The sequence below is a fragment of the Chelonia mydas genome, chromosome 20 (genome assembly GCF_015237465.2).
Source record: "Chelonia mydas isolate rCheMyd1 chromosome 20, rCheMyd1.pri.v2, whole genome shotgun sequence".
Classification (NCBI taxonomy): domain Eukaryota; kingdom Metazoa; phylum Chordata; order Testudines; family Cheloniidae; genus Chelonia; species Chelonia mydas.
Window position 1 is genome coordinate 5,226,933 of NC_051260.2, and position 23,094 is coordinate 5,250,026.

Consider the following 23,094-nt stretch of genomic DNA (forward strand, 5'->3'; position numbering starts at 1 on the left):
CCAAAAGAAGTGGTAGAAGTCCCACGGCTCAACTTATTTAAAAAACCAACGGGAGAAGACAGTGTGAGGGTACAGAGCAGTTGTACCATAAAGACCATGATCAGCATGAAGAAGGGCTTTTGAACCCAGCAGATAAAGGAGTAACAAGACCCAGGAGCTGGAAGTTGAAGCTAGATAAAAATCACATGGTTGGAAATAAAAATGTGTGCCTTAAACCAGAGTAAGCAATGGGAACAGCTTCCCAAGGGACACAGCGGATCCTTTCTCATGTGGAGTCTTTAAAATCTAGGACTAGGTATCTTCCTAAAAGTGATGCTCTAGCTCAACCTGAAGCAACAAGCTCACAGCAGGAATCACTGGGGGAGGTTCTACACCTGTGGGAGGTCAAGCTGATCAGAATGTCCCATCTGACCTTGAAATCTATTAATAAAATCAACACTTCCCTGCCTGCTCCCAGAGTTATTTCCTGTTGGGAGCAGTAGCTCATCCAGCCCCTGGGTGGGGATCATTGCTTTGACCTTCCTGGTAACTCCAAATCTTTTCTAAGTATATTAGCTCATAAATGAGCAGCATCACGCATATGCCTGTGTGATCCAGAGGTGTGGATTAAAAAGTCGCTGCTGATCACAATTATTTTCTTTTCTCTATAGGTTCCCCTACCATGCTCATCATCAGAGTTTCTGAGCACCTTCCAGTAATGCATTAAGCAATATGCCTAACGTGTGTCCCATGTTCGGGAGTGGGTTTTACAATATACATTTCTTTTTCCCCAACAGGCACCGCCTCCCCAAACAACAGTGGTGGCTAAAACTTCGTCCAATCTTAAAGATTCTGGCCAAATACAAGACCGACTTGGATACCTCTGAGAAAGCCCACTTGGAACACATCACGCACAAGGGGGTCCCTGCTGAAGCCAACATCTGAACCGCTGGAGAGGCAACACAGCTGAAACAAAAGCAGATCTGCCTCTAAAAATAGCTTTTGGCATCAGGGACCTCTGAAATAAAGTTCTTCCTGTTTTAGCTCACGTCCCCAGCTCAGCATGCAGCAGTCTAGCATTTATACAGTAGTTGGGGCTGCAGTCAGTCACGTGTGCGTATGAAAACAAGACACACAACTCCCAGGATGGTAATGCAATATCCTGGTATATAAAACTGCCTAATTTACTGGTTAAAAAAGAGTTTTGAAATGCACTTCCTGGGGCTGATTTAGCTTCCACAGGGTAGTTTAAATGGATGAGTCGGTCAGGCTTCTTGTACATCCAAGTTAATATTTTAAAACGTTAGAATCTAATTTATGTCATGGTTTTAAAAGAAACCCTCCATGTTTCTGAACTGGCTCTTGTTATGTCAGGAAGTGCCAGCGAAATGAGAATAAACACTATGAGTAGAATTACTTTGGTTTTAACTTCTCCAGACGCTTGAATGAACAGGAATTGTTTGACCAGGGAGTTGCCTGCATCAACCTGTCTGAATCCTGTTACTAATTTATATTATGGTGGCACTTAGGAGCCCCAGTCACGGATCAGGCCTCACGGTGTTCGGTGCTGTACACACACACAACAAAAAGACAGGTTTCAGAGTAGCAGACGTGTTAGTCTGTATCCGCAAAAAGAAAAGGAGTACAGAAACAGTTAGTCTCTAAGGTGCCACAAGTACTCCTTTTCTAACAACAAAAAGACAGTCCCTTCCCCGAAGAGCTTATAAGGGTCTGTCTACACGGCAATCAGTCAGAGGTGTGACTGCAGCACATGTAGGCCTACCCGAGCTCGCCTTACTAAAGCAGCAGCATAGCCATGGTGGGGATATGGGCTTGCTACTGGAGTATGCACGCAGGGTCTGGGTGAGATTCTACTTCAGCATCCTGCTTTTCTAGCAAGCTCCTTCAATCAAACTCATGCCCCAATACTTAACCGATCAATGCACTATGAATGCCACCCTATCTGTTCACGTCCAGCTAGCTGGACGCTTCACACAGCACCGTATCTGAGCACCTGGCATTCTCTAGTGGAATTTATCCTCAACACCCTTCTGCAGCAGCGAAGTATCAGCCCCCTTGCTAAGGAAACAAGAGGCACAGGGTCGACTAGGTCACCCAGTGGCAGAGCCAGGAATAGAACCCAGCTCTCCGGAAGCCTAGTCTACACTAGTAAAGGATTACCTGTAGAGCTGTCCTGGCAAACCTTCCTAGTGCAGATGCATCTCATACTGGCAATAAAGGGCTGGTGCTGGGATAGCTTATACCAGCTCCTCGAGTGAAATAACCTATGCCAGCAAAAGTACTTTTAAGCTGGTATCACTGCATCTACGTTAGGTCTTTTGCCGGTATAGAAAGGTCACCAAGAGAGAGTCATTCCCCTAACCAACACTGCTATGCTGGCAAAAGTGTCTAATGGAGACCAGGCCTGCGTCCTCGTCCCCTAGCCTGTAATGTCCCCCCAACCATGATCTCCTCCTCCAGGATGACAATTCCGTATCACAACATCCTGGTAGTTCGCAGAAGCTGAGGTCAGAGCCTAAGAACATTACAGATACCAGGTCTACCAGCTTTGTCACACGCCCGGGGCGGTGGAGGCTCACATGAGCACTGCCGCTAATACCTTCATTTGAAAGGTCACACTGCAGCAGAGGTGCTCACGGGTCAGATACTTGGACAAATGCCAAGAGCTGCGCTAAACAAGCCCTCCTCAGGAAGAGAATCCTGGTCTCTGGAGGGGCCGGCGGAGGGAAATTCAGGCTGAAGAGGAGAGACGGTGGAAGCCTTTTATTTTGTTAAAAAACAGAAAAGAGGTGACCCTATAGCAGAAAAGTTTCTCCCCCGGCTCAATTTTTACAAGAATTTCAAAACAAAATTTTGAATTTTTTTTTTTTTTCATTTTGAACTAGGTTCTGTTTTTTTTAGAAAAGAGAAAATAAAAATAAAGTAAGTGAGGAAAAAACTCTGGCATCTTTTTCTGGAGGGGAGTTGTTTTGTTTTGAAGACAAGGGGAATATTTCCCACCAAAAAACAAATTGGGGTTCCTCTCCCCAAAAAAGATTTTCCCAAAACACACTTACCTTTTTTTGAACCAGCTCTGAGGAGGTTGGCTTCTCCTGGCACTAGCTAAGCTGATGGCCCTCATGGCTCTTCTGACCAAGAGCTAAATACCCTCTGATGAACTGAGACCCATCAGGTCCCATCGTCCAAAGGGAAAAGGCTAGCTTCCCCTACATTTTGAGCTGCTTCCCAAATAGGGAAAAACTCTGGGAGGTTCTTCTCAGAAGAACATTGCTGGCCTACTGTCCCGCTTCATATTGGCAAGGAGACCAGCATAACAAGACAGGTCTTGTAGCACATCTCAAGCTTTAGTACTGAACTAATTCAACATGCGAGGACTCTCCATTGAGAACAACACCGCCCAGGAGTCTGATCCTGGGTGCATCAGCAGCAGCCACACTGCTGAATGCATCTGGTTAAGGAATGGGGTAGAGAGGCCAGAAGAGAGCAGTTTCCTGAGATGGGGAGGGATCCTGGAGCAAGTGGTTTAAGGATGGTAGATACAAGAGCTTGCTTGTTTGAAGAGAACGGTTGGAGGAGGTATAATGTAGAACTGGAGACCTCAGATATCAATGAGACCTAGTGAACGTCACTGGAACAGGCTGAGGGAAAGCAGCAAGGAGAAACTGAAAGGCACAGGGTCCTTTATTCCTTAAAGGACTGGCTGGGATCTGGACAGTCACTCATTCTCTTAAGCATCCCCATGTTGCCGAGCCACCTTTCTGCAGCTCACTAACAGTAAGGCTCAGAAAGCTTTCACGGGCAGCCTGCTCTTCGCTGTGTTTCTCCATGAGAACTCCTTGGAGAGCAGTCATATAAGAGCTGAATTCGGTCTCCTAGAAATGCTGTGATCATTGCCAGAACAGCAAAAGGATTTGTGAAGAGTCTCGGGGCACGTCTACACTACAAAATGAAGTCAATATACAGCCATCGCAGTAGTTAATTCAATTTTTAAGGTCCACACTAGCTCCTTCGGTCAACGGTGTGCATCCTCACCAGGAGCGCACACACGGATGACCCTCCTCTCCCACTCCAATCCCTCAGCAGGAGGTAGCCGAGGCGCGGACTCCCCTCTCCTCCCCCACCATCCCTCATCGGGCGGCAGGCCAGGCTCAGAATCTCCTTTCTGCCCCCCAATCCCTCAATGGGTGGCAGGGCTCCAGCGGTCAGCCCCATGGGGCAACAGGCAATGTAAGCAATGCAGTGCCTACTCTTTCACTGCGTCAACCTAACTACATCGAGTTAAGCGCTACACTTCTCATCAAGGTAGAATTATTAGGTTGCAGTAGTGGGTGAGTTACATTGGCGGGAGCAACATTTTAGCGTGGACACTTACAGTTCGGTCAATGTACGGCAGTACTCTGTAGTGTAGACCAATGAAGCCAAATTAATAAGGAGAGAATCCCAAAGCACCCAGACAGCATCAGTGAAAAGATAGCTAGCACAGAAGGAGCTGCTTAGAGCTGGTCGTGAGTGGTTTATTTTTGTAACTATAAAATACAGAGAGCAACAAGACAAATCACTACAGAAACCAGAAGTGGGGGGAGTGTTTCATGGTTCCCAGCAGAATTTTATATACAGAAGAGCTTTCCAACAGCTCCTTTTCCTATTTTGGAACGTTCTCCCTAGTTGGATGTTGTCACTCTGTGTTTCAAGGAACCCCACATTGAAAACAGAGTCTTGTTAAAAACGGGGCACTGCCTGAGGAATTGCTGACCAGTTCTCCCTCCTGGAAGTGCTGTGAGCCCTCATATACGCTGCCCTCAAGAAAATCAATGAAATGGCAAGCGGGATAGTGTAAAACCAAGTGTCAGACTTTAACCAAAACACCTTCAAATGTGTTAGTGTGAGCGAATATGTCACAGAAACCAAGTGCCTAGGATTACAAGCTGTGAATCCCTCCCATTGCTCCAGAGTACATTCACACCAGGCAGGACTGGAGATCAGTAGTGCAGGGTGCCACCAACACTGGAAGATGCGAAAAGCACGTTCTCAGCAGGGTGATCTCCTGAAGCAGAGAACAGCCCTCACAACGGAGTCTAGACTCACGCTGCACTTTGGCACCTACTTCTTTCACCAGAGGACCCGAACCACCTGAAGTGCAGGATTTTGAGAGGGGCTGTTCATTAGGACAAAGTGTGGCGGTTGCTGATTGTGTTTTTGAGAGGGCGCACTCTTTATATTGTGAGAATCCCATAACGCTCCCCACTTTCATACACCCCCCCCCATCACATCCACACAGCTCTGCTTAATAGCCACTGTTACTGCAGTCGTGGGCAAGGGTAGCTCCACCGGAGCCTTTCTGAAATCAGCCAGAGACGATGCAGTTCAGTGGCTCTGGCAAGTGCTGCTGGATCCCAGCAGCAGTGTTGAGTGCTACTCTTTCCTTAATGATTCCACAGCAGTAGTGAGCCGGGAGACCTCTCTTACTGGTGCGATAGGAGCGCCAAAGATTCACACGCCCGCCCCACCCTGCTCTCGGGAAACGTCTGCGTTCATGCTATTTGCTTTGTTTGGAACACGTTTAAAAAAATATCTCCTTCCCCTGCAATGAAGAGTTGATGCATCTTAGAAATAATAAGGGAGGTGTGCAGGGGGAATCTCCCAGTGCATGTTGTGAAGGAAAAACGGGTGTATCTCCAGACAGGGCTTACCTTCCCTACAGTTCTCCATCTCTGCTCATGACTCCATCCATCCAGAGAGCTGGCTGCGGTGCTCTACACATTGAGAGGTGCAGTGTGGAAAGCAGTGATTAGAGATACAAACACTCTGTAGGAAGGAGCTCTTCTTCCAAGGTCTATGAAAAAATACAAACTGAATACGTGTGCTTGGGGTGGGAGCTATCGCTAAAACTAACAAGTCTGCAAGCAGGAGTCCTGCTTACTGCCTGGTTGACTCAGTCAAGACAGCCCTGAAGCTGGCTGGCACCAGCTCACTTCCTCCAACAGGCAAGAGCAACCATGTGGGATTTTCCCATGCTCCAAGACTCCCTCCCATACTTAATTCCTTCCAACAGGACTAGACCCCCTTTGCCTGCTCTCCACACTTAGTTGAGAAGGCCTCTCTCTCGCTAAAGCCCACCTAGTCTCCAGAAAGCAGGACAATAATTTGTCTTTCTGTGGCAGGAAAGGTGATGGATTCTATTCAAGAATGTCTTGTGAGACGGCTGGTGGCCTGGTACTGAATTCGGAGAGAAATCCTGAGGCTGGAGATGGGGAACAGGCTCATGCAGGAAGAAATTGCACAAGTATTTCACCCCCACACTTTTGATCCATCAATAGTGCCAGGTGCCACCATGGAGGTCACCGTCCTGTATGGTGCTCTGGGTGAGACAGGAGAGGAAGCCCTAGAGCCTGGAGTAATCTTGGATGACGACTGGTCATCAGCTTGACCATCAGAGCGAGGAGGAGGAACCCAGTGTCTGTCATGTCAGAGACTGAGTCACAAATCTAGTTATGTTACTGGCATCCCCATAAAGCATAAGGAACGGGGGCAGTGAATCAAGCACCGAATCCCCTAGAATTTGACCGCTCGCTTATCTAAGGAGCAACAGATATTCTTTCAGGGACTCAGGCAAAGGAAGCTCCTTCACTGCATCCGGCAGGAACTGGACTCCCAGGCTATGCCGCAGGGCGTAGCGAGACAGTGTCTTTAAGGTACCTGGGGTGGAGCAGAGCAGGGTAAGTTTTTCACACAGCTGCTGATCTCTTGTTACCTCCCTGGGCATATTACCATTTTTTCTTAAATCAAAGTGACCAATAGCTCTGTGAAGAAGATCAAAGCAAGAATCTTCTCGCTCAGTACCAAGTCCTCTGACCAACAACGCAACCAGCCTAGATATCGGCGTCTGCCCTTTCAAATTAACCACTCTGACCTCCGCTCCGAAATCCAAGAGTATGCTCACGCTCTCTAGGTTTCCTTTCATGGCAGCCCAGCTCAGGGGTGTGTCGTCATTATAATCCCGAGCATTAACCAAGGCGCCGTTCTCCAAAAGCGTTCGGACACACTCTGCATTGTTTTTAAAGGCAGCCCAATGGAGGGGCGTGTCCTTGTTCCCATCCAGTGCACTGGGGTTTGCACCATATTCTAAGAGGATCTCAACACAGGTCTCATCTTTTTCTGCTGCATAATGAAGGGCTGTTCGGTTGTACCCGTCAAGGGCGTTGACCTGCAGAGAGAGAGAGGAATGGATTCTTGGGAGATGGGTATTACGCATTAACAGATCTTTGAGTGGGATTTGCAGAACGCTGGGCACTAATCTAACTCTGCTCCCACTGAAGTTGATGGAAGTTTTACCAGTGTTCGCAGCATTAGCTCTGCATTGCAACACTCTGACAACAATGGGAATTTTCACCTCTGTTTTACAAAAAAGGAAACTCAGGCATAGAGGGTCAATGATTTGCCCAAGATCACACAGAAAGCTTGTACTAAAGTCAATAATGTAACCTAGATCTTCAAACACCCAATCCTGGGCATTAGCCACAAAACCTCCTTCCTCCCCAACTGATGTGTATGAGAGAGTCAAACTGCAGACACACACTCCCATAAAAGGTAAGGAAAGACTTCCCGAATTGCGTAACATCAGCTGTGCAGCTCGGTAAGTGCACATTTGCCAGACTAGAGCATAAGGCAGATGCCGTGAATGCAAGTCACTGAACTATAGACACGTGCCGTACATATACACAACTTTAGGCCTCCGTAGTTAAAATACATCCGTTCAAGATCATGGTACAGTAACTACGGTTCATTGAGATCTAGACGCATGCCAAGACCGAAGGGTTTTTTTTACTAGGTTGGCTGCAAACTGATTTTCTTTCAAACTACAGAGCGTCTTTACTGTGGCTGCATCAGCTCCCAACTGAATGGCTCTCCTATATCCAGTTTAAAGGAATGTTTTTTTAAATGCTTTTACCTCCGCTCCTTTTTGCAGCAGTAATTCAACACAGTCCACATCGGCAACCATACAAGCGCAGTGTAGCGGCTTCAGAATGCCGTGCATACAGTTAACATCGGCTCCCTGAGGAAAAACAGGGAATAGCGAATGGCGTTAGTAAATGCATCTATTCCGGCCCAGTTTACATCATGGCCTCTGTCACATTCGCACACCAGTTAAGTGTAAGATATTCCCACACTAGATGCTACATACTGAGATGGTTACAGTATCAATGGAACCTTATTATAAAGTGTTTCTAAATAGATGTTCCAAGCATATTACACTCATGAGTAATATCAGGTCATTTTTTGTATTAGAACCTACAATTTCAGACCACTGTCTAGATCCTCTCATCTTGCAGCTTCCATCGGTGTCTTTGTAATTCACTCCCCTTTGTTGCTACTATGGCTCTGGAAGGGCATTCTCTCCCTCATCCTAAGAGCTGCCCTTATCTCAAGCAGAGGACAAAGTTCAGATCAACACATTAGCAACCCATGGCCCTAATAAACCTTGATCACTAGCCACTGGTGTCAGAGTTACCAGGTGCACTGCACCTCTGACGCCATTCGATCTTGTTGAATGCACCCCCCACCCTCAGGCCAGTAGCCTCTAGCAGTCACCTGGCTGGGGATGGAATCACACGATTCTCCCACTCTCTGCGACCCAGGGCCTGCTCTGTCTCCTGGTATTAACCATGGTTGCCTCAGCAAGTCTGACTTGGGTTCAGACGCTGCCGTTCTGTTCCCTTCAGGGCACCAAGAGTGGTAACCAGTGACCAAACAGCCTCCTTAAAGCAAAGTATCATTTACTTAAAACAAGAGCGTTCTACAGAAAACATCTTTAAAAATAAAACAGACTATACATAAGTCTAGCTTAACTTAACCCTTTGTAATGGGCAACTTCCAGTTCCGGCAAAACAAAGTTTGCTGCTTGTTGGAGACAGGATCCTTGAAGCTAGCGGCTTGACCCATTGTCTTTAGAGTGTGCGCTTGGAAGTTCTTAACTGGGAAGCCATCGGTGTTGCGCTCATACACAAACGCCATTGAATTTGAGCATTACAGGCATATAACAAACAAACATCGTATATCGGGGTTAGCACAATCACCCAGGAAATTCTAATAATGCGCTATACAATAACTTCCCCTCTGACCGGTCATGTACAGTGTTCGTAACATTATTACATATCACAGTCACAACTGGTATATGAGCCATCTTCCAAACAAACTCGGGCAGGCAACTTGTATCAGCTGACATTTCCTTCGGACTCAAGAATCGTTGGTGGCAATTTTATTGGACACTGAGAAAGCTGGCAGCAAGTTAGGTAACCCTTGACAAGTTCAGTTGCAGCCCCAAATTCTATTCCTAGACTGCCCAGTTTTATAGGGAGGAGCCTCTAGTTCCATATACAGAGTCTGGACTTCTGTTCATTTAAAAGGGGCTCTGGCAAAAGGCAGGGGTGGGCCCTGTTCCTACTTTTCAATACTGCACCCGAATCACTGGCATCCAAGCATCTGACACATTAGGACTGGCAAACAAACTTACATAACGCAGATGCCTCCCAGCTAATCTCAGGTTAAGGTGTGTCCTGCACCTGTACGGTTTTGAAGTATTGTTCAGCTATAGAATACACTGCATGAAGCCAGGGAGTCTGCCCACTTCAAAGGGCTTCCTTAATCACCAAGCTGATTTATGGCACTTTTTCTGGACTTCCTTAACCTCGAAATACCTGAGGGATTAAAATAGCACAGCAGCTGCTTGAATCAGTCCAGGCTAATCTGGACCCTCTGCCATTTACAACGGGGTGAGGAATCTGAAACGATGACAAGTGCGTAGCCTTTTCCTTTGCAGTAGGCTAAGCATATTTTACAGTTTAATTTTAAGAAGCGGAGTTTGGAAGAGTTTGACATTTAAGGGTTTGAACAGTATGCAGAATCTCAGTTCTAGGTGCCTTGCTCTGGATCACTTATAACAGACTAAACACCCCACCCCAATTTTCTCCCCTTCTCCCTTGCAGCCAGAAGTGGCATGACATTCCCAAAAAGACAACAAGGAGTCTGGTGGCACCTTGAAGACTAACAGATTTATCTGGGCCTAAGCTTTCGTGGGTAAAAAACAGGGAACAGCGAATGGCGTTAGTAAATGCATCTATTCCGGCCCATTTTACGTCATGGCCTCTGTCAAATGGCATTAGATGCATCTGAAGAAGTGGGGGGGTTTTACCCTCGAAAGCTTATGCCCAAATAAATCTGTTAGTCTTTAAGGTGCCACAGGACTCCTCGTTGTTTTTGTGGATACAGACTAACACAGCTACCCCTCTGATACCTGACGTTCCCATTGATCAATACTGGACAAAAGTAATTGCTCGTGGTGTGTAGGAGTCTGCCTGGCAGAAAGATTCTTCTCCATCTCATTAATTATATGGTTGACTCATATTCCTTCAACACCCCTCCATTTCCTGATACATTTCTAAGTGCCCTTCATATTCTCTTTAAGTCTCCCCCAACACACACATACCCCCCCAAACTTCTGCAGCAGCCCAAAATGAGAGGGAAAAAGCCGCAGGTTTTTATTGCATTAGATAGAATGAATTACAATCCATACCATACTGCATTTGTTATTTGAATATTTTGATCAAACGCACTGGATCTGGAATGCTTCCCCAGGTATCTTACACGGGGGCAGTAATTCCAGAATGATGATATTTAACACGGACAATAGCAGTGGGCAGAAGAAAAAGCTGAAGGCTCCGTTCATTGAACGTTGTGGGAAGAGCTAGGAATTTTACGGCAACTGGGATGAAGATGGTGGGGATTTTTGTAACGAGAAAGGCAGGTTTGTGCAACTCTCACACCAAATGTGAGCAGGAGGATATATGGAAAGCCTGATGTCCTGTATTTTCAAATATTCTATCACTATTAAAGATTGAATTTAGTCTAAAGCTTTGAAGTTCTGCTGTTCTGAGAGGCTTTCCCCCCATGAAAAATAGGTGCTCGGGATTATTTTTAGTTGACTTCCAGTAGCAGTTCTTTCTTTCTTCAGTCACCCGTAGGTAGAGACCAAACGTGAAAACTTTCAGCCCTCAAGGTCAACGTTGGCATTGCCACTTCTCATTTTTAAATCGCAAGTTCTCACATTAGTTGGTGTTTTTCTTAAAGCTCCACCTCCCGGAGACCTGTAATTATGTGTGAGACTCTCAGCTTTTCTTTAAAAAAAAAAAAAAAAAAAAAAAAAAAAAAGTTTCTAGCCCTCACAGTTATGGAGGAAAAAGTTTGAAAAAACACACCCCTTCAGGCTGAAGAAATACAAGGCAAAAACACCAACAACCCCAATTTAAAAAAAATAAAATCTCAATTTTTGGAGGCCTGAATCATGATTTTTGAACACTTCAGATTGGGAATATGAGGGTGTGAAACCAGAGGCTAGAACACAAAGTGTTCAATAACTAACTGTAACGGCACAGTGATGCATGTAATAAAGAAACCAAATGCAGTAAGAGTATCATGTAGTTCAGAAGACAAAGAGTCTTCTGCCTCCGGCCAGACGCTCCATTTTCTCACAGGTTAAGGTAAACTCCAGTTACAAGCAGGCTTCTGATCCACATGGCAGGGCTGCAAATTGCCTGCTGCAATCCCTTGTTTTCGTATCTCCAGGTAGGACTTGGAAAGGGCTGTCTGAACCCTTTGTTTACAAATTCTCCTTTATGTGGGTCTTTATATAGCATCCATCTCTGTAGTACCTCTGCCCTTAGGGAAACAGTTTCACTCAGAGGTGAGATACAGATCAACAGAAGAGGATTTCTAGGGTGGAAGATCTTGATGAACTCTGCAACAGAATTATGGGGCGCTGGGTATTAGACACAATGCAGCAGAGTTAAATTTGTTGTGTGAACCTTACCTCTAGAATTTCCCTGAATTGTGTGTTTAAGTTCTCAGCTTCAGCATTTCGACATGGCACTATGACTTGATATCCGCCTAGCCACCCAGTCAAGCTATACATTACCTCTATTACCACAGTACTTGCAGGTCTCAAACAAAATCAGAGCTCTGTTGCTCTGGACACCGTAAAGATACAGTGGGACAATCTCTGCCCTGAATCTAGACAGATAAGACAAAGAGTGAGGGGAGAAAGAAGCACAGAGAGGGTAAGTGACTTGCCCCAGGTCACACAACAGTGGGAGAGCCAGAAACAAAAGACAGGTTCATGCCCTTGCCATCGGTGCCTCTCATTCACACATACAGGCGAGTTTCATCTTACGCTGGGGTTACGTTCTGCAATCAGTGCGTAAAGAGAAAATCGCGAAAAGTCAAAACTATATTGAGTGTAACGGCAGGCGGAATCGCCCGCACTACAGGTACAGTATTTAAATTGTTATTTTTCTCTTTTTTTTGGTTTTGTTTCTGCCGACCGCGCAAAGCTGAATTCGCGCATGTTAAATGCGCGTAAGATGAGACTCGCTTATACATATATTAGATGAGATAGAGATATACAGATAGAGAAGCACAAGCTTTCAAAACACAACACTAAAGCAACATAGTGTTTACGTACCCTGCTGATAAGATCTTCAACATTATCATGTGGGAAAGATCGTATGGCTGTTATAGTCCGGATCAACCGCTCTGACAAGGAGTATTTACTCTGAATGCTCTGCATAATATACCACATACTGGAACTCAAGCTCCTTCAGTTAATCCACATGCTCTAAACTGCCTGGAAAGAAAAAAAAAAAGTTTTAAACAAATTATTTCTCAACTCCCCTGCAAGCCACACACCAAGCATTATTCATCTCAGCACGAAAACTCAGTCTGCCCATGAGACTGGCCAGACACCACTCCGTTTCCTAGCAGCATTTATATCAACAATATTTGCTCTCTTTCTACAATTCTTTTTTAAAAGCTTCAAAACTAATGGATGTTTCCCCTTCAGACAAAGATACTTTTAATCCCTGAATTTTAACAACTGCATGTCTGTGACCTTCCCATGTTCGCAGTTTTTTTAAAGCCAAAGACACTTACTATTCATTTGAATTACTGTAACGCCTAGGGGCCCCAGCCATGGTCCAGGACCCCATTGTGCTAGACACGGGAAAATACAGAGCAAAATTACAGTCCCTGCCCTAAAAAACTTCCAATCCTACCATCTCCCCTGTCCCCCACCCCACCCCGCTCCACTTCCTTCCTCTGATGGCAGGTAGCTCTCTGAGGCAGGATCTATAACTTCACAGCAGCCCGCAGCACACCTGGCAACTAGGATGCTTGGCATCCTGCAGCAAGTGCAAGGACACCACAAGTGAGTGACACTTTCCAGCCTGAGCCCTTAATCTCTCTCTCTGTCTCTCTCTCTCTCTCTCTCACACACACACACACACACACCCTTAATCTCTCTCTCTGTCTCTCTCTCTCACACACACACACACACACACACACACCCGCCTTCACCCAACACTAGTCGATGGGGGTCAGAGAGAGGGGGCGACGGCCGAAAGGGCCAGCAGGGGGAAGGGAGAGAGCGAGTAGGGACTGGCTGGGGGGAGGGAAAGGGGGACAGCAGAGGAAGATAAAAAAAGGGTGATGGGAGGCAGGGGGAGGAGGAGAAGACAGGCAGAGGTGGAGATGGTGGGGGATGACGGGTCAGTGGGGGGAGGAGTGTGACGGGGGGGCAATGGGGCAGTGGGTGGAGGGGTGACAGGGGGCAATGGGGAGTGACGGGGGGTGATGGGGCAATGGGGGGAGGGGGTGACAGGGGGCAATGGGGGGAGTGACGGGAGGCGATGGGGGGTGACGGGGCAGTGGGGGGAGGGGTGACGGGGCGGCGATGGGGCAGTGGGGGGGTGACGGGGGGCAATGGGGGAGTGACGGGGGGGCGATGGGGCAGTGGGGGGAGGGGGTGACAGGGGGTGACAGGGCAGTGGGGGGAGGGGTGACAGGGGGCAATGGGGGGAGTGACGGGGCAGTGGGGGGAGAGGTGACGGGGGGGCGATGGGGCAGTGGGGGGGGTGACGGGGGCGTGACGTTCAGGGCCGCTACGCGGGGCTGGGCACCGGGAGGGACGCGGGGCCCGGCCTCACTCACCAGCCCCGGCAGCGGCGCTGAGCCCCGGACATGGGGGAAACGGGGTCCCGCTGCCCCCAACCGGAGGCGGAAACTCACCGGTCGGAAGGCGAGACAACGTGACTGAAGCAATGACGACACAGCGCGCGTGCGCATTGAAGGACTCCGACTGTTCTGTTCCAATCCCCTCCTCCCTCACCCTCCAGGCCCCGCCCCTCACCCGGCTCTGCTCCAATCCCCTCCTCCCTCACCCTCCAGGCCCCGCCCCTCACCCGGCTCTGCTCCAATCCCCTCCTCCCTCACCCTCCAGGCCCCGCCCCTCACCCGGCTCTTCTCCAATCCCCTCCTCCCTCACCCTCCAGGCCCCGCCCCTCACCCGGCTCTGCTCCAATCCCCTCCTCCCTCACCCTCCAGGCCCCGCCCCTCACTCGGCTCTGCTCCAATCCCCTCCTCCCTCACCCCCAGGCCCCGCCCCTCACCCGGCTCTGTTCCAATCCCCTCCTCCCTCACCCTCCAGGCCCCGCCCCTCACCCGGCTCTGCTCCAATCCCCTCCTCCCTCACCCTCCAGGCCCCGCCCCTCACCCGGCTCTGCTCCAATCCCCTCCTCCCTCACCCTCCAGGCCCCGCCCCTCACCCGGCTCTGCTCCAATCCCCTTCTCCCTCACCCTCCAGGCCCCACCCCTCACTCGGCTCTGCTCCAATCCCCTCCTCCCTCACCCTCCAGGCCCCGCCCCTCACCCGGCTCTGCTCCAATCCCCTCCTCGCTCAGCCTGCCTGGCTCAATCCCCTTGGCCGGGCCCAGTGGGTCTGGGAGACTAGGGGCCCCTTGTTTTGGTGACTGGTTTTGGGGGACCCCCCCGGCCCTGGCTGGGTGGGGTGTTGGGGTGGCTTGTGCTGGGCTGCATAAACCCTGGGCGCCAGGGAAGGATGGGGACAGGACCCAAAAATCTGGGTCCGGGGGGTGTAGAAACGGTCCCGGGTCAAGGCCTGAGCCAGCCCCTGAGTGGGGGGACGGATGGGAAGTGTCTGGAGGAGCCCCCTCTGGACAGATGGTTCCATAACCCCCTCGGCTCCTTTCCCCTGCCCCCTCCGCGCAGGAGTTCAGCTTTCTCGGGGCGGGGGAGGGCTTCTTGTGCCTCCCACCGAAGGAGCTGGTGCTAAGGCAGAGCCTTGCCAAATACCACGTTGGTGACCACCAGCTAGAGGGAGCAATCAGGAGACACCACGCGTGGCCTGATCCCCGAGAGGAGCGACTCTGCGGCCAGCAAGACAGACTGAAGCACAAACACTTCCTACTCCAGTGTCCCAAATGTGAGGGGGCGAGACAGTGATTTGCTCAAGGTATATGGGATCTTAAAGACATCTGGTCAGAGGGCAAGGAGGAAAGATGGTGCCTGACCCTCGGAGAAAGGAGGGAGTTGGTATCACACAACAAAGGAACCTGCCACCAGGTCAGGAATGGACCATCATGGCAAATGGAAACAGGGGATTGAAGTGTAAGCACATGCTATTCTGAGTGGGTTAGAGTAACCAGATGTCCCGATTTTATAGGGACAGTCCCGATTTTGGGGACTTTTTCTTATATAGGCACCTCTTACCCACCCACCCCCACCCCCTGACCCGACTTTTCACACTTGCTGCCTGGGCACCCTAGAGTGGGTTGTACTTGCTCCTTATAGTCACCCGAGAAGGTCTGTCTTCCTGTGCTTCCGATGCATCCGATGAAGTGAGCTGTAGCTCACGAAAGCTTATGCTCAAATAAATTGGTGAGTCTCTAAGGTGCCACAAGTACTCCTTTTCTTTGTGTGGAGAAGCTGATGCTTTCTTCAAGGAACTCAGATAAAATGTAACAATACCCCCTACACTTGGGTCACCAGACGAGCTTGAATCCAGCACCTCCAGATATAAAAGCCTGAGCTTTTATCATCTGAGTTAAAGAAGTAATTCCTTAGCTGAGGCCAATAGCAGATCTTCATCTTTTACAGAAGTGACAAAAACACATAGGTTAATAGTTTCTCAAGTTATTTTGGACCCCCAAAAGGGGCCTGATTTTCAGAGGGCAGGAACTCAGCACTTTCTAAAAATTAGCCCCTTTTAAGGTGTTTCAAGTTGGGCAACTGATCACTAGTTGCTTTTGAAAATCCTGACCACGCTACGCTCACGTGATACAACTGCAAATCCACTTATTGCCGATGCTAGCTGAAGTGCCTTAGCAGTGACGTCTCCACAGCTGTTTCCATCGTGTTGTTTCATTCAGGGTCGACACTAATATTTAAACATTATTTCCGTACAAGGGGGCTCTCTGGTGGTGGCTTGGGGAGCTCAAGGACTTCCTCTGATATTGTGCCTAGCTGAGGAGAGCAGGGAAACTGTAAGATGTTTGGTTCAGAGATCTTTTTATTCTGTGTTTGTACAGTGCCTAGCACAATGGCCTTTTGGTCTATGACTGGGGCTCCCAGGTGGTACCACAATACAACTAATTAATACTAAAACTGCCTGATGTGTTGTCACAGATCCACTGGCCCTGTGCTATTCTTAAAGTGTCCCATAGAGCAACCTGTTCAATATGCCAGACTCCCCAGGGGTCCCACTCTTCCTTAAGTGTCGGCCATGCCGCCCCAATGCTTCTGAGATGTGCCCCTGGGTTCCAGCACTCCTGTTTCATCCCGGGAGCTCTGCCCAGCGAGCCAGACTCCTGCTCAGAGACTTTTCCACTCTTCAGAAACCAAAGCACCTCAGCAAGTATTTACAGTGACACCAGGCAGCCTTTTCAAAACAGAGTAGGGTTTATTAGTCACCTGGAACCCAGCACCAGGAAGTCTTTAGGTTAGCACAGAGAAGCAAAGGTGAAGACATAGTCCGTGCTGGCCAAGCCAGGGCTTGCTTGACTCATGCTGCTGAAGAGAACATCCTAGTTTCCTCTTTCTGTCTCTGTCCTTTTGTCTGTCAATCCCAGGTGAGCCCCAGTGTCTCTCCAGAGGCCAGCTTGTATCTAGGCTCCTGTCACCTCTCGGTCCATTCCTCCCTCCTGCAGACCCATGCAGAGTTCGCATGTTCCACCTGCTGGAGCTTCCTTTTGTTAGGCATCAGTTGTTCAGTCCCTGGGGTTCCCGTTGTCTTTCTGGGATTCTTCATTGATATGGGTCAGATTTAGCCATTTCTGACCCATTCAAGTCAGTGACAGTGATGTGACACAAACACCTCATGTCTCTGTTCCGCCCCAAGAGCAGCTGCTTAGCTCTTTTGCACCCACTGGGTAGCAATCCATAGTGAAGTTACTGCCATCCATATCGTTCATGGAAATATTACAGAAAAATCCCATTTTCTCACATATGTCAGACTTGTTCGTCCTGCCATTGCTTATTACTATTAATTGTTTGTATTACAAGGGCTTAGAGGACCCAACCACCAGAATCGCCAACCTCAAGGATTCCAGAATTATGAGTCAGGCCCCTATGAGATTTGCTTTAAAATAATGAAATTTTTAACAATAAATGGTGGGGTGTTGTTTTGTTGTTTTTTTTTTTTTTGCTCCTTGTTTTTGATTCTTTAGGTTTCACATTTTCAAGCTTGTCTCAGCAAATATGTGGGCTAGAAACTTACCGAGCAGAGAGTCTCACATAATCTCATGACTGCAAGAGCTGGGGCTTTAAAAAAAATCACAACACCAAGCCCATGGTCTCATTGTGCCAGGCACTATACAAACACATAGAAACAATCCTTGCTCTGCCAAGCATATAATCTAAATAGACAAGTCAGACAGGAAGTGAAGTGGTTTGTCCAAGGTCACACAGCAGATCAGTGGCAGAACCAGGATTAAATGATGGTCTCTTGACTGCTACACTACCCACTAGATCACACTGCCTCTTTCCTGTGTCCTCCCTGTCCCCTCCATACACCCAGTTTGTCTCTTTTATCCACCTGTTGCATCTTGTCATCAGTCTAGAGTCAGACCATGAGTAATCTGGGGCAGGGTCTTGTAATGTACAATCTTGTATGTACAGCACCTAGCACAACGGTTCCCCAAATCCTAATTGGGACCCTAGGCGCTACCATAATACATAAAAAAAATAATAACTAGTGTGGCGCTGGAGTGGCTTCCCAGCAGCCCTGTTGGTAGCCGTATCTGTGACGGTGGCCATGGAGCTCCTGTGGGCAGCTGAAGCCAGTGGCTGGGCAACCAGCCTTGACTTAGCCACTGGCTCCTTGATCAGCCAGTGGTGCTGCCTGCATCCTCCGCAAACAGACTAGCAAGCACAGCAGCAGGACACGTGTCCCTGATATTGAAATTTGTATTCAATGGGCAGAAATCAGATCTTTTTTTCCAGATTTAACCAGACAAATAAAGCCCCTGGCCTGCAGTGCTCCACCCTAATTGCTCTATTGTTCAGGATTTTTCCTTCCTAGCTAGGAAACGAAAGGGTTACAACCATAGAGCTCCCAAATCATCTGGCTCTTAGTGGAGATGAGGAAACACAGGGAGGGGGAGATTTAACAAAGACCTTCCTGGTCTCAGCCTCTCCCTGACTCCAAGTGGCTGAGCCTTGTTGCTGGGACAGCTCTCAGCTCCTTCTGCCTGCAATGGCTGGATCCCCTTCTCCACTGATGACCCCAAAAGGGGAGTAACTTGTCCTCATCCCACAGCAGGAGCGGTGACTTAGGAGGAGAGCACGGTCTAGGGAAGGGAACAGAAAGGCGGCCCTTCCCCTGGGAAAAGCAAACAAGGGAGGCAAAAAACTCATTGCCTGAGCTAAGTGGGGCGGAAAGGAGCATAGGAATCGAAATCTGAGCCAGGCACCTCTTACTGAGGCGAGCTAAGAGGCAAGGACCCGGAGGTGGCTGTCACTCTTTTCCGAGTCATGTCCTGTAGCGTGCTATCTGTCTTTAAGAATAATCCCCGGCTCTCCTATTGCGCGTTCCGTCAGTAGATCTCAAAGCATTTTACAGAGGAGATCAATACCCTGATTCCCATTTTACCCCTGGGGAAACGGAGGCACGGAGCAGCGAAGTGACTTGCCCCAGGTCACCCCAGGTCTCCCAAGGCCCAGTCCAGTGTGGTGTCCGCTAGCCCACCCAGGTTCACATAACTGAACGTGGTCCACTTTCGAGAAAATCTAAAGCAGTTTGAAACCACAGCTGCCCTTGTGCTGCAGTGACCATGTACAACATTCCTCTGAGGAGGGGCAGAATCTAGTGAGAGGTTGGGCGGTCTAGTGGATAGCATCAGAGGGGGAGCCGTGTTACTCTGGATCTGTAAAAGCAGCAAAGAGTCCTGTGGCACCTTATAGACTAACAGTGGATAGTGTAAGTTAGAGGGGCCTCAGGACTATTCTAACTTACTTCATGAACCGGGCTGGCTTCAGATCATAGCAGAGCTTGGGTGGAACTGAGAATTGGGCACTTCGGACTGGGATAAATAACTACACAAGGTGCCAGGCAAAGGAGGACTGGACTGTGCCCCATCTGTCCTGGCTTTCCATTTAAAAAGAGCAGGAAACATAGGGCCAGACCTCGTCGCTGGTGTAAATAAAGCGTAGTTCCGTTGACTTCAGGGCGAGAATTGTATTAATTTGCAAGCACCCTGGATTATTTTATTTCCTATTCCCACACCCCCTTACTTGGAAGCTCTGGGGTGAAAACTGGGCCCCATGTTAATCATTGGGCGGTGGGAGGGTTGCAATTGACCCTGGTCTTTCTGCCGATTTATACAGGGGCATGTTTTAATTTCCAAGAGACATCCCCAAATAGTTTCTCATGCATTCAAATTACATCCCTCCCAACTGGCCAAAAACTAGTGTGGTCTTAAAATACTGGAACATTCTTTGTACCAGCTAGTAATGATTATTTATTTATATTATTGTAGCGCCTAGGGACCCCGTCATGGACCAGAACCTCATGGTGCTAGGACCTGTACAAACACAGAAGAAGACAGTCCCTGCCCCAATAAAGTGTGATAGTCCCTGTTTTATTGCCTGGGATCAGGAGCATTTCTCACTTTTGAACCCAGATGTGAGCTGCTGGATGGCTGAAATGGAAGAGTCATAGAATATCAGGTTTGGAAGGTTTGGACCTCAGGAGGTCATCTAGTCCAACCTCTGCTCAAAGCAGGACCAATCCCCATTTTTTGGCCCAGATCCCTAAATGGCCCCCTCAAGGATTGAACTCACAACCCTGCATTTAGCAGGTCAATGCTCAAACCACTGAGCTATCGTGCGCCCCAGGTTTCGAGGAGCTCCCCAGAGACAACTGTGCAGGTAAGGAATAAGTGACCTCCTTATCAACGAGCAAAGCAAAAATGTAGAATTCCAACCAAGTGGTTGTGAGCCCTTGGATTCCTGTCTCATCGTGTCCAGTATTGTAATCAGCAATTGCCAGATCTTTAGAGGAAAGATCATGCCCAGCTTCCAACCAGGACTGACTTTTTGCAAGTGGGGGGACACCCACCCTCCACCCACCAGCAATCCTTCATCCGAGGTCCAAATGTACTGCTGTCCTGTACCCTGTGTCGTCGTACACCAAAGCAAAGTGGGTATAAATTACTACCAAATTGGAATGGTAGTGGTTTACACCCACGTCACACTCCCCCTACACTGGTGCAAATGATCACTCAAGGTGCAGGGCTGCAGAGACTAGGACCTCATTCCCATACACTGATGCCCTGAAGTGGGCATAAACAACGCTCTGAGAATACCCCCTGTGCAGGGGTCCTTGCTAGTGCATGCAGAGCTGGTGTAAGGGCTCTGCATCAGCCCTGATTGTAGGGAGTATGTCGGAGGTGTGGCCAGAATGTACTATGCTATGAGTAGCCTCGCTTCTCAAGGCCCACAAGGGGTAATGGGAAGCAGAGTGTAAATCAGAGCAGCCCCAAGGTTGCTCTAACTTACACCAGAGTGTGGCCAGGCCCTGAATACAGGATGTACAGAGGTGACTTTGTTACCTTTGCCCTGCCACAGCACAGGAATAGACTAACTGAGAACCGGGTGCCCAGTGTGTTTAGATGGGATGCAAATCAAAGATTGCTCCACCTTGCTCTTCGGGGGGTGGGGGGGTTCGGCTCCAGAGCTGCAGTATCAAAGGGTTTGTTTCCCAGCTTAAAATGCCTGTCTCTCACGCACAGGGAGTGAGTCGTGCCTGGACGCTCTTTCTGTTCCAGCAGATGTTGAGGTCAGTAATGGCAACAAGGAGGTAGATCATCATCCAGGAGGTCCTGAGGAGGCAGAACCGCGTAGTGTATTGGGCAGAAGGTCCAAAGAGTACGTTGCCCAGCATCCTTGCCAAGGGGAAGCCTGCGAGGACCAACACAGTTTGGAAAGGAATCAGACAAGCCGTCCAGAGAAGAGGCAAGGGAAATCTGATCTGGCTGAAAGGGAATATAAAGACCTCCTCACCCACCCTCCTTGCCACAAAAAGGAGAAGGCCTACAAATGTCTGCAGTGTGGGAAAAGCTTCTACCAGAGCGCGGCCCTCATTCGACACCAGTTAATCCACTCAGAAGACCAACCCTACAAGTGTCCTGACTGCGGGAAGACCTTCACGCAGAGCTCACACCAGGTGTACCACCAGGGGACCCACACAGGACAGCGACCCTACCGATGTGGAGAGAACTTCAACCAGAGCTCACATTTGGGGTACCACCAGAAAACCCACGCCAGGGAGCGACCCTATGAATGTGAGGAGTGCGGGAAGGGCTTCTACCAGAGCTCGCACTTTGTTTACCACCAGCGCAGCCACTGGGGAGAGCGACCCTACCGGTGTTGGGATTGCGGTAAGAGCTTCTGCCTGAGCTCCAACCTTCTCACCCAGCAGAGGATCCACACTGGAGAGCGACCCTATCAATGCCGGGAGTGTGGGAAGGGCTTCTACCAGAGCTCTCACTTCGTGTACCGCCAGGGGACCCACACGGGCGCGCGGCCCTACAAATGCCCCGGGTGTGAGAGGAGCTTCAGCCTGAGCTCCAACCTTCTGAAGCATCAGAAGATCCATGTGGGAGACAGACCCTACAAATGCAGCCAGTGTGGGAAGAGCTTTGGTCTGAACTCGAACCTGATCAAGCATCAGAGGGTCCACACAGGAGAGAAACTTCATCTCTGCGCCGACTGCGGGAGGAGCTTCCGGTGGTGCTCCGCGCTCATCCAGCACCAGAGGACCCACACGGGGGAGCGGCCCTACAAGTGCACCCAGTGTGGAAAGTGCTTTAGTCAGAGCTCCAACCTGATCCAGTATCGACGGATCCATGTGGACGAGGGACCCGATTCCCCTCCTTAATGTAGCATTCCCAGACTGGATCAGCCCCAGGGTCGATCTAGCCCAGTGCCCTGTCTCTGACAGTAGCCAGCACTGAGAACCCCACAGCAGGCAGACGTGGGATAATCTGCCCTCCCATTAAGGGGATGATGGCCGTAGAATTTGGACACCCAGTGGGAGGCTTTCAAAAGCACCTGAGAGTCCATGGAACTTGTGCTTCTAAATCTCTTAGGTGCTTCTGAAAATCTCCTCCTGACCATATATTTTAGAGACATTTTTGTCTTCTGCTTTCTTGTCTTCTGCTCCTATAGAGAAGCTAAACTGGGGGGGAGGGGGGGGGAGGATTGGGGTCAGCCCATAAGGCAGCCCAAGAAACCAAGGGCAGTACAGGAGTGTATCCAGCTCCTTTCTCTCTGTTATGAGATGAGTTACTGCAGCAGCAGCCAGATGGGTGGAGATCAGCAGTGATTTCTGGGACAGCTAAACCTGAAAGCAGAACCACCAGGGTGGTAGGGTGGGCAGCCAGACTGGTGTATCATTTAATAAAGAGGCAACCGCAGAAAGAGCTGAAACATGGCTGGGTCCAGGCTTCAGGAACAGCAGGCACTGGTCTCTTACAGACCTGGGCGTATGGCCTGTAAGTGCCCGAAAGGACAAAAAAACAGAGCAATCTTGACATAAACTGGGCAGTCACTCTTAAGATTGCCAGCAGACTGTGGGTAAAGTTCTACTGGACCAGGGAAAAGAGGACAAAGCAATCCCCCTTGTTCTCAGCTGAATGGAGCGTGGCGGACATGCAGAGCAGATGAAGCAAACGGGATGGTTTTGAGGTG

The 23,094-nt window shown here is 49.1% G+C and overlaps 3 protein-coding genes across 9 annotated transcripts in view; 2 read left to right on the plus strand and 1 right to left on the minus strand.

Annotated features, from left to right (window-relative positions):
* PFKM (phosphofructokinase, muscle) overlaps nt 1-1,392 on the plus strand; it is a 50,536-nt gene extending 49,144 nt beyond the window's left edge. For all 4 annotated transcript variants that reach the window (XM_037883771.2, XM_043533079.1, XM_043533080.1 and 1 more), the window contains exon 23: nt 777-1,392. In XM_037883771.2, the coding sequence (XP_037739699.2) occupies nt 777-924 (148 nt within the window). In that variant the 3' untranslated portion in view covers nt 925-1,392. The remainder of the gene's footprint in view (nt 1-776) is intronic.
* A 3,101-nt stretch (nt 1,393-4,493) lies between these two features.
* On the minus strand, nt 4,494-14,198 carry ASB8 (ankyrin repeat and SOCS box containing 8). 4 transcript variants are annotated; one of them, XM_007058518.4, is made up of 4 exons: nt 14,116-14,198; nt 12,515-12,676; nt 7,949-8,053; nt 4,494-7,204 (listed from the first exon to the last, which is right to left on the minus strand). In XM_007058518.4, the coding sequence occupies exons 2-4, from the start codon at nt 12,629-12,631 to the stop codon at nt 6,572-6,574; spliced, it is 855 nt and encodes a 284-aa protein (XP_007058580.1). In that variant the 5' UTR covers nt 12,632-12,676; nt 14,116-14,198; the 3' UTR covers nt 4,494-6,571. The 4 variants fall into 4 exon arrangements, with proteins under 4 accessions (XP_007058580.1, XP_027676811.1, XP_027676812.1 ...); XM_027821010.3 differs by having other exon boundaries at nt 14,038-14,183; XM_027821011.3 differs by lacking the exon at nt 14,116-14,198 and adding an exon at nt 9,512-9,695 and having other exon boundaries at nt 12,515-12,649.
* A 6,914-nt stretch (nt 14,199-21,112) lies between these two features.
* LOC119564327 (zinc finger protein 436-like) lies at nt 21,113-22,282 on the plus strand (the record flags this gene model as incomplete). The annotated part of the gene is made up of 1 exon (XM_037884267.2): nt 21,113-22,282. A coding segment is annotated over one exon (1,170 nt), but the record flags the coding sequence as incomplete, so codon positions are not given.
* Between the last annotated feature and the right edge of the window lie 812 nt (nt 22,283-23,094).